General features: G+C 37.5%; 1 protein-coding gene across 1 annotated transcript in view; it reads right to left on the reverse strand.

Moving 5' to 3' along the window:
* Positions 1-5,755: 5,755 nt before the first annotated feature.
* HMMR (hyaluronan mediated motility receptor) overlaps positions 5,756-14,581 on the reverse strand; it is a 46,756-nt gene continuing 37,930 nt past the window's right edge. Inside the window, exon 18 of the mRNA XM_057729656.1 lies at positions 5,756-5,843. Coding sequence (XP_057585639.1) covers positions 5,756-5,843 — 88 coding nt within the window. The remainder of the gene's footprint in view (positions 5,844-14,581) is intronic.

A 14,581-nucleotide genomic window follows, 5' to 3' on the forward strand; every position in this document is an offset into this window, starting at 1 on the left:
TTTAAAATGGATATAAGTTTAAACAAAGTAAAGATATCATGGCCAATAATCACATAAAAAGATGCTCCAAATCAGGGAAATGAAAATTAAAATCACGTTGAGATACAATTACATACATAACAGAATGGCTAAAATTAAAAAGACTAATAATACTATATGCCAACACGTATTTTGAGCAACTAGAATGCTCATTCATTGCTAGTGGGATACATCAGTATACAGACACTTTAGAAAACTTACCGTTTATTATAAAGTCAAACATGTACCTACCCCGTGACCCAAAATTCCACTTCTAGGTGCTTACCCAAGAGAAATGAAAGCATATATTCATAAAGTCCCGCACAAGAATATTCATAGCAGCTTAATTCAAAATAACCTAGGGAATTCCCTGGTGGTCCAGTGGTTAGGACTCCGTGCTTCCCCTGTAGGGAGCATAGATTCAATCCCTGGTTGGCGAACTAAGATCCTGCATGTGGCCAAAACAAAACAAAATAACCTAAAACTGGAAACAACCCAAACATCCGTCAATGGATGAATGGCTAGACAAACTGTGATATAACCATACAATGGAATATTGCTCAACTATGCAAAATAATGAACTATATGAATGTAAAGAAATAAAATTTTATACTTCAAGGCAAGACAAGAAAAATTAAACATAAAATTCTCTCTGTGTGTCCACTTGCGCCTCCTCCCTCCCTCCCTAACATGCAGTGTACATCTGCATTACACATTAACCAGAGCTCATCAAAGATGGGAGTGCCTGCTCGACTGTAAAGATCAATTTTTTTCCCTTTCTTCTGATGCTAGAGATGCAACTTCTTAAAAGTGTCGACTACAATTGGCACTCACCATTGGCATTTGCCATCTGCCTCTACAAAGATTAAATCATGTGCTGCTGCAGCTGCTGGCTGTCAACACCCCCTGAAAGGTGTTCAGGGTGGAGGGCTGAAACGAGGCACTCTGTGCTCTGTGAAAAACTGGCAGAGCAGGTCTTTAGATAGTCAGGTATTTTCAGGAGCTAACTTTATAAGCCCAATTCTTGTATCTCCTCATATCTAGAAAAACACCAAAATCCTTCATGGTGATGACTGCTCCTCATGACTAGCCAGCACGAGACTAGCAGAAACCTTCTGTAAACAATATGTGCTTGATTGCATGTTTTCCCCTTTCACTAGAATCACATATATACTGAGCTCCTCCCTTCCCCACCCCACCCCCACCCCCCACCCCCCCCCCACCCCACCCCCACCCCCCACCCCCCCCACCCCATCCCCCACCCCCCCATCCCCCACCCCCCCCCCCCCCCCCCCCCGCCTCTTTGGAACAGTTTCTCCGAGAGCTATCTGGGATGCTGTCTCCTGGGCTGCATGACTAATTTTGCCCCTAATAAAACTTAACTGGCAACTCTCGCATTGTGCATCTTTTTTAAGTCGACAAAAGAATAGAGTTCTCTCCCAACTCTGTAAGGGGTTTAGTGGCTTACTGCTCACTTTGTATGTGCTCACATGGACTATGTACCTTTGGTGAACTTTATGTAAACATCAGTATGTCATTTTGACGTATGAGCCTTTGTCTCAAAAATGTATATGACTGTGCTTTCAGCTTCTAACTGGTGGAACGGTTCTCAGAGCTGTGTGAGAATCTGTCTCCCAGGTTATAACCCTCAGTTTCGCTCAAATAAAAATTCCATTTTTATCCTTAACTTGATTGTTAAATTAGCTTTTGTTGACAAACGAATCTCAAAATCATTTTACTGTGTGAGAAACTAGACACAAGACAGTATAATTTATGTGAAATTCAAAAACAGATGAAACAAATCTATGGAGAAAGAAATTATCTTGCCTTAGGAAAAGGTAGGGATTGAGTGTTTCAGGCATAAATGAACTTTCTGAGGTAATGGAGATGTTTTATATCCTGATAGGGGTGTAGGTAACATGACTATATATATTTATCAAAACTCATTAAACTATATTAATGAAGATCTGTTTATCTCACTGTCGGTATTGCTATTTGTAATTTATACCTCAATTTAAAAACAGTAATACAGTGATATTTTGGATCATTTGGGTCACAACCTTAGACACAGACAACAACTTCCAGGATACTAGTTTGAGGTGGTTTTAACCATTGCATTGGTACCAAGTGATGAAATAAACGAACAGTTTTTAAATTTCTAAACTCATTAGGATTTTCAAAATCAAAAATTTTTTCCTTGATAGAGTATGCATACATTTTTCAAGTTTGAGAAATACAGCTCTAAGTTTTCATGATAGCAAAGGACTAGAACGAAGAGTTTTGTTTCTTTCTTTTTACAACCTCCTCCCTCCCTATGTAAATTATCCTCTACTTTGGCCATCCCAGCTATTCCCATTTCTGTGACTCTGATGCCCACGTGAATGGCTTTGACCGGTACTGTCTCCCAAACCACAGTTTCCACATTCCAAATGCCTAAAAGGCATTTATACCCAATATTCCTCTGGCATATCAAACTCTCAGATCCAAGAAACTGAAAGTAAATTTAATATTAATTCATCACTTGCTCCAAACCTGATCTTCTCCTTAACCTCCCAGGTTTGTGTGAAAGATACTATTATATTACGCTAATTAATTCACCTAGACTCAAATATGCATATGGGAATTTATTAGGGAATAAAGATAATAAATTAAAAGTGAATCATTAAAAACAATAAGGCTGGATTCCTTCTTCGCTTATACTAAAATAAGTTCTTGACAGATTAAAAAAGTTTAACCAAAATATGAAACAAAAGTACTAGAGGAAAATGTGTAGAATAATCTTGGAGTGAGGAAGCCTTTTATAATCATCTCATGAAATTCAGAAACCAAAAGTGAAAATATCAAGAAAGTAGACTACATAGATTTTTGTAAATATCTGCATAACAACAACAGTGATAATTAACATAGTCAAAAGACAAACTGGGAGAAAATATATGGGATGCATGAGAGATGAAGAGCTAATTGCCATGCTATATAAGGAACTTTTGAAAATCAACAGAGAAAAAGCCAATAAACAGAAATTGAATGTTAATATTAAAAAGCAATTTGATTCTTGTTATATAAAAACATTCCGCCAGAAAGCAATTCTTTAATGTCTTCTGTGACTTTCACACTTAGTGTAACTGAGGAAGCTTAGTGATTAAATCATTGTTGTATGAAAGCATATAGCTCTTGGAAAGTTTACCATGGCTCTGTAGCTTATAGCCAAAGAATAAGAACCACCTAACTGTCTGGCAATGGGGCATCGATAAAATAAATCAGCCTACTTCCATGTGATGGCATAGGTACTGAAAGTAACGTTAAAGAAGGATTATTACATAACGAGGAAATAGTCACCATGTGCAACATGAAAAAAGCAGTTTATGAAACATTGTAAAATAAGATGTCATTATTTTATTTACCATTGCAAACAAACAAAAAGATACATACCAAAAGATTAATAGGGGTGATTTCTAGGCGATGGAGATATGAATAATTTCAATGATCTTTTGACATGTATATGTTCTAAATTTTCTACAAACCAAATGAAATAGATCACAACATATATCTGCCCTCAGTGAGTGCTCGATAAATGCTAGCTCTTCTTATTATTGTAAATATGATAACAATACACTAAATTTTTTATAAACAAAAAACAAAAACAAACAAAGCAATTCAATTGAGAGTTTGGGATTAACAGATGCAAACTGTAGAATGGATAAACAACAAGGTCCTACTGTATAGCACAGGGAACTATTTCAATATCCTGTGATAAACCATAATAAGAAAGAATATAAAAAAGAACGTATATATGTATAACTGAATCACTTTGCTGTAGAGCAGAAATTAACACAAATCAGGTAAATCAATTATACTGGAATAAAATGTTTTTTAACAAGTAATTCAAGATGATAGAATTTGAATGGCCAAAACACATGACAAAATACTCAACTTCACCATTAGTCAGGAAAATGAAATTGACAGTATTTTAAGTTCTCTAACAGATTGAAAAATCTTTAAAGATTATTTTTTAATTAATAATTTTTGTCCTTTACGTTAACTGTTGTATTTATTAGTCAAGATAGGCTAGTTTACACTGTTAACATGTTAAATGCAAGATCTCAGTGACTTCACTTTAAGAAGTTTTACTTCCCACTCATGCTCTGCATCTCCTACAGGTCAACCAGCCAGGGCTCTACTTTATAGTTACCCTAGAAACCAGGTGAAGGAGGATTGCTCCATTCTGTAACTCCAGGAATATCTAATAAAAGAACATTCCGGGCAGAGGAAACACCAAGTGCACAGAACACATGCCTAGGCAGCCTGCAAGCATCTGCAAGAAGTCGAGTATGGCTGAAAAGAATAAAATAGAGGAGTGGGAGGTAGGAGGTGAAGCCAGAGAGGGGAAGGGCAGCCTACAACACCACCACTGAATAACCCTTTTAAGACATAGATCAGATTATTTTCCTACTTTCTTACAACTTGTCAATAACTTCAGGTCTACAAGACCATACATGATCTTTGTCCCACCTTTGACTCCAGTCTCATTGTCAGCCTCTCTCCTCAAATAGACATACAGACAGACGCACATATACACACAGACACACACACACAATCTTTTTTCTTTTCTTTCTTTTTTTTTTTTAATTTTTGGCTGTGTTGGGTCTTCATTGCTGCACCTGGGCTTTCTCTAGTTGTGGCGAGTGGGGGCTACTCTTCATTGTGGTGCATGGGCTTCTCATTGTGGTGGCTTCTCTTGTGGAGCATGGGTTTCAGTAGTTACAGCGCATAGGCTCAGTAGTTGTGGTGCATGGGCTTAGTTGCTCCATGGCATGTGGGATCTTCCCAGACCAGGGCTCGAACCTGTGTCACCTGCATTGGCAGGTGGATTCTTAACCACTGTGCCACCAGGGAAGTCCACACAATCTTAATTAGACCTCTATGTTTTCCTTTCTCACAGCATTCTAGCATTCTATATCTTTTTTTTTTAGCATTTTTTATGTGTGATTACCATCATTTACTTTATATCTGTATCCTTCCACTCAACTATTAAGTTTTTCACCTCTGTGTTTCAGCTCCAAACTCAGCACCTGGCACAGAATGGATATTTTGTAAATATTTTTTGAATATATGAATCAATGAATAAATGAATGGATTAAAATCAATATCAAAAGCATAATTTGTCGAACTTATTTCATTCTCATTGAATTCTCAATTGTGTACATACGTGAGTATAATGCTTTTTGATTGTCCCCCCCCCGCAAATAGACTTTATTCTAAACAATCCAAATTAGTGCGCTATGTGTTTCTCATTATTCTGTTACTAAAGATAACTGGTTTGCTCTTCAAAGCACCAATGACTGAAAAGACAGCACATCTTAAATGTGAAAAGAAACACTATAGGAAAAAGCAGAATAGTAGAAAAAGAGTAGAGAGTCTATTTCTGTTGGTGATTGCTAATAGTGAAATTGCAGTATGTATATTTAAAGAACAAATATTCAAAATATGTATTGTTGGTAATGAAAACAGTGACCAAAACTCTCCTTCGTTTATGTCAGACAATTTTTATGTTGTACAGGCAAGAAAATTTGCATTCTAGGAGGAAACATATTTCTAGGCAACTTAAGATGGCACTCTAAGGTATTTTAAAAAAAAAAGGTAACAGCTTTATTTATATATAATTCACATACCATAAAATTCAACCTTCTAAAGTGTATAATTCAATGGTTTTCAGTAGACTCACAGAGCTCTGCAGACATCACCACCATCCAGTGAAAATTACCAAATTCTCTAAAGTGACCATTGGAATTGTCAGGTTGGTGGAGTGGGGGTATAGAAGTTCAATTGAAGGACAAAGAGAGAATGGAAAATAAAGACATGGATGCCAACATTGTAGAAGATTCTTCCAAGCACTTTTCCTGTGAGGGGGTTAAGTAAAGGCATGGAAGCTGGAGGGTGATAGAAGACCCAAGGAGAATTGTAAGTTTTGTTTTTTTGTTCTGTTTTGCTTTAGAAGGTCCAGTATTAGATCATGTTTGTATGTTAGTGGGAATGATCTGTTAACTAACGGGACATGTTATGGGTTGAATCATGTCACCCAAAATGATATGTTGAAGCCACAGCACCTCAGAATGTGATCTTTTTTAGAAATAGGGCCATTGGCCAACTCACATTTACCAGGGCAGGGATGTATAATTCTCCTAAAGGGAGGTACACTGCGAGTTTCATGGTCCAGCCTGACATCAATAGAGTTGAGAAGTAAAATCTTCCCCTTGGAATTACTGTATTTGAAAAATAATACAAGGTGCTACAGGGAATAAAGACAGAGGATATAAGTACATATATATTTATGTTGACAGTTTTAATAGTGGCGGGATGAGGAAGTCCCTGTGTGCTTCAATTTTCGGTGACATACGTGGTGATACCATCAGCTGAGGGTGATAAGGATGGAGGGATACATGGTTGGGACTTTGAGGAGAGGACTGAGCTAAAATTATATGTTAGCACTTTTTTAGCTAATGTGGGGAAATTTTAAAAACTTTTTATTATAAAAATTTTCAAACTTATAGAAAAGTTTAAAAAATAGCTTAATGGACACCATTATACTTTCTACCCAAATTTTGTCTGGTTGTTATGTATTATTAGTTCTATTCTTACCTAAATCAACACTTGTACTTTTTTTTCTTTTATTACTTATTTTATTTTATTTTTTAAAGCTCTTTATTGGAATATAATTGCTTTACACTGTTGTGCCAGTTTCTGCTGTACAACAAAGTGAATCAGCTGTATTTATACATATATCCCCATATCCACTTCTTCCCGTGACTCCCTCCCACCCTCCCTATCCCACCTTTCTAGGTCATCACCCATCATCGAGTTGATCTCCCTGTGCTATGCAGCAGCTTCCCACTATCCATCTATTTTACATTCAATAGTGTATATATGTCATGCTACTCTCTCACTTTGTCCCAGCTTCCCCTTTGCCCCCCCACCCCCTGCCCCATCATGTCCTCAAGTCCGTTCTCTACATCACATCTTTATTCTTGTCCTGCATGTCTGCTTCTTTTTTTAATTAAAACATTTTTAGAGCAGTTTTACGTTCACAGCAAAACTGATGGGAAGATACAGAGGTTTCCCAAATACCCCCTGCCCTCACACATGAACAGCATCCCCATTATCAACACCCCCCCCCCACCCCGAGTGGTACATTTGTTACAACTGATGAACCTACACTGACACATCACAATCACCCAAAGTCCATAGTTTACATTATGGATCACTTGTGCTGTTGTACAGTCTGTGGGTTTAGACAAATGTATAATGACGTGTCTCTATCGCTGTGGTATCATACAGACTATTTCCACTGTCCTAAAAATCCTGTGCTCTGCCTGTTCACTCCATCCCACTCCTCACCCCCTGGCAACCACTGATCTTTTTACTGTGTCCATAGTTTTGCCCTTCCCAGAATGGTATATAGTTGGAATCATACAGTGTGTAGCTTTTTCAGGTTGGATTCATTCAGTTAGAAATATGCATTTAAGATTCCTCCTTTATGTCTCCTCATGGCTTGATAGCTAGTACTTTTCAGTGCTGAATAAGCTTCCACTGTCTGGATGTACCACAGTTTATCTGTTCACCTACTGAAGGACATCTTGGTTGCTTCCACATTTTGACAATTCTGAATAAAGCAGCTATAAACATCTGTGTGCAGGTTTTTGTGCAGACAGTCATACTTTTTTTTCATCACTTTGGCTTTTTGAAGAGATGATACAGTTGCCTGATTATTTTCTTCAGGGAGTCATTTGATATTCCACTAAGCTTTGTATTTTCTGTAAAGTTAATTTTCTTTTGAGACGATTAGATTGATGATGCTGTGTATTTCATATTGTATCACATTAGATGACAAAACATCATCTCAATATTAGTAATGTTATGTTTTCCCATTTGTTAGAGTGGTACATTTTTTTTACTCTTTGCAATAGTAAGTAATCCTTGGGGTCCTACTTTAGAATCTGTAAATATCCTGAAACCTAACAACTTTCACCTAATTGCCTCCATGGATGTTCCTCTTCTAAATCAATTATTACATTGGATGTGGCAAAGTGGTAAAGATGGTATTTGAATCCATGAACCTTAATGTGATCACCTAGGGAGAGCATGTGGAAGAAAAGGGTAACCTCTTACTCATGCCAACAGTTACAAGTCTAGTGCAGGATGGTCCAGCAAAGGAGTGAAGAAAGAAACAGGTGAAAGGAAATCCAAGTAAATGGTCTCAGCGGTCTGGAAATGAGAGCTTTCAAGAAAGAAGAAGCTGTGTATTAGAGTCAGATGGAACTAGAGAAGTGTCCATTGGATTTGGCAAAATAGAATTCATTGGAGAAATTGGCAGGAGACTTCACAGAGGACTAGGGATAGAAATCAAACTACAGTGGGTTAAAGTGAATGAGAACTAATGGAGAAGAAAGAGCCATACTATGTACCTTTTTTATTTTTTTTAAACAGTCAATTGTCTTTTTTAAAATAAATTTACTTTATTTATTTATTTATTGGCTGTGTTGGGTCTTCATTGCTGCACACGGGCTTTCTCTAGTTGTGGCGAGTGGGGGCTACTCTTCGTTGTTGTGCGCAGGCTTCTCATTGGGGTGCGCAGGCTTCTCATTCCGGTGGCTTCTCTTGTTGAGAAGCACAGGATCTAGGCATGCGGGCTTCAGTAATTGTGGCTCATGGGCTTAGCTGCTCTGTGGCATGTGGGATCTTCCCTGACCAGGGCTCAAAACTGTGTCCCCTGCATTGGCAGGCAGATTCTTAACCACTGAGCCACCACGGAGGTCCCACTATGTATCTTTTTCAGAGGTGGCTTTAAGTATTTCTAGCTTAGGCATGTCAATAAACATTGGCTTTCACAAATTTTACATTTATGTCTCTTCAGTTGGTCATTTCTCTCAATGTGAGCTTTGAAGTGTAGTGTGGTATGATAAGATCTTGAAATACTAATCTTCATGCTTTTTAATTTCTTACTGCACTTCCTCAATTTTTTCCTACCCAGATGGCAATATCCGTAGAGTCAGAAGGAGAATTGGAATGGTTCAAGTGAAAGTATACAGAAATAGCAAATAGTTTTTCTGCTGTTGTTATTCTCTTGAATCTAGAGCTAATAGGGATTGTGAAGTGAATGGGAGTGAGAGAGGACCAATCAATTCTGACTCAAGGAGATTGGATAAATGTTACTGTGCCTGAGAGAGAAGGTATTGAAGCCACCCTCTCTGTTGTAATAGTCTCCAGAAAACCTAGCTGACCAAATTTGACTTGTGATTGAGGTTCAGATGACTTCTAATTTAAAGGACTACTGAATGAGCTAGACTTGGAGTCTCAACTAAAACCTTTATATTGAGAGCAGATGTCTCAATGTCTTTAGATTCTGGGGCCTTATCTTTTACACTGCCTCCACCTTCTTGGGCCCCAAACTGTTTTAGGGGGTGTTCATGTAGAAGTCATGAACAGCAGCAAGAAGAGAGGATGTGGTAGAAGAGTTCCAGGAATAATGGGGAAGGAGGCCCAGCGTCCCAAACTTCGGACAATCCTCTCTTGTCAGTAGTATGGAACATGGACAGGTATTCAAGGTTAAGGACTATTATGGAAACATAGGGCCTGAGTGGAACTAGACATGGCCCACGCTTCTTATCACTTGGATTTTTACCTGTCAGCCTCAGCACATAGCCCGGTCCTGCATGTTCCCTGGGAGGCAGCATGGCAAAAACCTTGAGGCAAAAGCTTGGAGGCTTAGGGACTTCCCTGGTGGTGCACTGGTTAAGAATCTGCCTGCCAATGCAGGGGACACGGGTTTGATCCCTGGTCCAGGATGATCCCATATGCCACGGAGCAACTAAGCCCACATGCCACAACTACTGAAGCCCACATATCTAGAGCCCATACTCCTCAACAAGAGAAGGCACCACACTGAGAAGCCCTCGCACCACAATGAAGAGTAGCCCTCGCTGTCCTCAAACTAGAGAAAGCTCTTGCACAGCAATGAAGACCCAATGCAGCCAAAAAAAAAAAAAAAAAAAAAGCTTGGAGGCTTAATAAATAGGCCAAAGTTTAGCTCATTCCTTCCATTCCAAAGAGACCTCATCCACACCTTCAATACACCCTAGTCTGACACTCCCTAGGCATTGCAGTCCACTCATAGCAGAGCTGAATTCTGAAAGGTCTAAAATCTCCCCCTAGATATCCTCTTCTTTTACAGAAAGCTGGGATGACGACGACGACGACGACAACTACTACTAGTATTATTATTAGCAACTTTATGGAAAGCTAACCTCATTGGCTACTCACCCAATAGTTGGTGTAAACCCTTGTTGGTCATTTATTATTGTCTATACTTCCATCCTCATAACACTATTAAAGCTGTTTTCCTTTTTATTCTGAGTAGTTAAATCAGTTTGTAATTTTATATTTGTAAAGATGACTGTCTTTCTCTCTATACTGTAAACTCTGAGGATAGGAACAGGAATTGTCTTAGTTCTTTCTATAGCCTCTAACACAGTAGTTATGTAAAAAATCTTGATAGTTGCTAAATGACTCTAACATTCTGGCAGCTCTCACTGATCCTAAAGATCAATTACCATTTGCACAATTATCTTTTCCAGACATGTGACTCTCAGCTCAGAGCCTTCTGAGAACGTACGTATGCAAGATTCTACCTGACATCTCCACTTCTTCAAATTCAGTGTCTCAAAACGAATGCGTCAACTTAATTCTGCAAATATGATTTTTTTCACCCAAGTTCTGTCATCTCAAGGAATAGTATAGTCTTTCCTCCAACTGTCAAAGCCAGAAAGCCTTGAACTTTTACTCAAGCTAGGGACATCTTTTACTCTTACCTGAATTATTGTCTTTTTTTTTTAAAGAAACTAGACAGTGTCTGACTACATACTAGGTATTCATAAATAGTATAGGATAAATAGTCTGACCTCAGGTTTTTTCCCATGGAATTAATTTCCTACTCAGCAGTCAGAGTGACGTTCTGAAACACATCTTGATGCTGACCTAAGACCATTTAATGGCTAACCATTTTCTACACTTTAAAGATCAAACTCTTATTGCATCTTTTGCTCTTTATGATTCACACAGTCAGATCTACTTGCCCTTGCAGTTTAACCCTCACCACTTTTCTGCTGGTGATACTGGATGTTCAGTTTGTCAAATATGCCAAACTCTCCTACATTCCCATTTCATGTTATTTAATTTTGCACTGAATCCTCATATCCCCACCTCACTTCATCTGACTAACTCCTACTAATTCTTCAGGTTCTACCTTAGTACTCACCTCCTGATCTGACCTGGATGAGGTTAGAGACTCCTGCTAGATCACTAAGTGCTTAGTTAATTAAGCACTTACTTAATCAAGACACTTAGTTAATCAAGGACTACATTGTCTTTTGCTACCAAACAATTTTTGGAGGGAACATTCTTACACTGAATACTTTGTGTGGATATCTGAAAGATTTAGTCCTAGGAGAGGAATTTCTGGATCAAAGAGCGCATGATTTTTGACTTTAATAGATACAGTCAAGTTGATTTTTATGATTAAGCTGTATGATATGCCATTTCTCCCTACCTTCATCTGATGATATACTATATCATCAAAGTTTTGATCATTGTTAATCTGATATGGAAAGATTAACATTTTATCTTACTTTGCATAACATGGATGATGAGTAAGATTATATTCTCAAAAATAAAGAGCATTTGCATTTCTTCTTTTAGGTTATATCTGTATGGATCTGGCCTATTTTGGGACTTTTCCTTATTGACGTATAAAAGCTTCTAAGTAGAGGAAATTTGCTTTGCATGATATTTGTGTTTGTCTTTTTTTTTTTTCTGTCATGCCACTCAGCATATGGGATCTTAATTCCCCACTCAAGGATCGAACCCAAGCCCTCTGCACTGGAAGTGCAAGTCTTAACCACTGGACCGCCAGGGAACTCCTGTGTTTGTCATTTTATTATGTAATTTTTCTACATCCAGATTCTTTTTACTTTTTATGAAATCACAGCTATCTTTTCTGGCTTCATAATCTTCTTTAGAAAGTCTCTCCGTTTTTAAATTACAAAGACATTCTCCCACGTTATCTTATAATTTTTTTTATAGTTTCTTTTTTTTAAAATTTAAATCTGGAATTTATTTTTGGTTTAAAAGTGAGGTGAAAGATGCAACTTCTTTCCAACATGTGGAAAGCCAGTTATCTCAAAACCATTTATTGAATAACCTACATTTTTAGGAAATTCCACCATTGTTATTAATTTTCTTTGTGAAGTAAAAGTTGCTATCATCTGCTGAGAGGAGGTGCTAAAGTCTGAGATTTGAGAAAAATTAAAAATGGGAAAGAAAAAAACAAGAATGTTAGGTGACATTAAGAGCCTTGTTAGAGTGGAAAGCAGGCCCTTGCCATGGCCACCAACTCTGAAATTAGATGATTTTACTTACTAGTGCTTGGCAGTGCTGGGTACAAAAGCATAAAATACAGACACCTGAATTTGTGCAGTGTTCAATTTTAAAAGGAAGGTGAGAGGAAAAAGAATGGAAAGACGCGGGTAGAGTGACGGGCCATTGAGTCTAAGATAAGTAGTAAAGGGAATTAAATAGAAGTTAGTCAGGTAACAACCCACTCTAAAACATTGGCAACATCTATTTTTGTCCACAAATCTGTAATTTGGGCAGAGTTCATTCAGCCCAGGCCATTCATTGCTGCTCCACATCACCTGGGGCAGTTAACTCCAAGGCTGGGAATCAACTGAAGGTGGCTGGCTTCTAAGAGTGAGTATTCAAGAAAACCAAGGAGACACTATCATCTTTAATGACTATGGTAGACAAAATAATGACTCGATCAAGGATGTCCACATCCTAATCTCTGGAACCTGTTATGGCAAAAGGGACTTTGCAGATATTACTAAATTAAAGACTTTGAGATTGGGGGATTATACTTGATTATCTGTGTGGGTCCAATATAATCAAAAAAGTCCCTATAAGAGGGAAGCAGGAGGGTCAGAATCAGAAAAGATGTAACAATGGAAGCAGAGATTTGAGTGATATGCTTTGAAGAAGGAGGAAGGGTCTATGGGTCAAGGAATGCAGACGACCATTAGAATCTGAGAAAGATAAGGAAACACTCATCCCTGGAGCCTTCAGAAAGAATGCAGCCCTGACAACACCTTGATTTTAGCCCCATAAGACTCATTTTAGACTTCTCACCTCCAGAATTTTTGGATAATAAATTTGTGTTTTTTAAACCACTATTTTTGGGACAATTTCTTACGGCAGCAATAAGAAACTAACATAGATGACTTAGCTACTGAAGCTACATAGTGCTATTTCCACCGTAGTTAAGGGGCCTTCCCAGATTCATGGGGAGGAAATAGATCACCATCTCCCAATGGAAGAGAATGTCACTTCAAAGAACAACATGTTGGATGGGAGATATTAGTGTGGCCAACTTTGGAAAATATTGTCTGCAATAGGAGGAAAATTGGGATCAGCTTGATTAGTTAAGGCCTACATGTTCAGAAGCCTAGCCTTCAGGAGCCGAGTACTTGTAAATCTTCATTAAGGCTTAACATGAACACTTTCCAATATGTGGCCTTTCAAGACTAGGTGATTCTCAGAAATTATTGGCACTCTGGAATGGTGTTAGCAAAAATCTGGGAATACATTCTGAAGCTGTTCCAAATATCTACCAAAACTGCTAATAAAATGGAATTTGATATTTTATACAATGAAATAAAGGGAATGGTTATTATTTCATACTTGAAGGATTGTATAATGCTGGGGATGGGAGGGGTTATGTAGGGACAAAAAATAAAGTTTAAGATGTGACATTCTCAGTCTGAAACCATCATACACGTGGTACCAAAGATTCCTCCTAATAACTGTCTCATTTTCTTCATAATTTCAAAAGGGAAGAAATGATTAGCATCTACAAAATGTTTAAAGGGCATGTTTTTTTCCATTAAGGGATTTTCTTCCATAAATGATTAAAAACAAACACATTCTGAAACCCTCCCCCCTCCAAAACAAAGCTCAAAATTTTCTAAGAATGAAAACTAATTTCCTTTGAATAAATCTTAACTAAAAATAATGTATGCAAAAATCAATAGGTCTTAACGTCAATAAAAATTAAGACTAAAAAAATCCCCAAATATCCCCTCAAAAAGATATTCAGGTCTTCATAAGTAAAGCCGTTTAAAACCAGTAGCCCAAGAGAAAAGAATAATCTCAGTGTTAAAACTTTAGTTTCAGACTGAACTACTTTTTAAGAGCTTTATTGAGGTATAACTGACATATAATAAACTGTACATATTTAAAGTATACAATTTGATGTTTGATATACATAATATGTACCCATAAAGTCATTGCCATAGTCAAGGTAGTGAATGTATCCATTACCCACAAAAGTAATAAAGTCACCTTTCTTATTCCTGATATTAGTTTATGTATTCTTATATTCTCCATCAGTCTAGCTAGAGGTTTATCAATTTTATTGATTTTTCACAATGAATTTTTTTCATTGATTTTTCTCTATTGT

This window comes from Hippopotamus amphibius, chromosome 1 (genome assembly GCF_030028045.1).
Source record: "Hippopotamus amphibius kiboko isolate mHipAmp2 chromosome 1, mHipAmp2.hap2, whole genome shotgun sequence".
NCBI lineage: Eukaryota > Metazoa > Chordata > Mammalia > Artiodactyla > Hippopotamidae > Hippopotamus > Hippopotamus amphibius.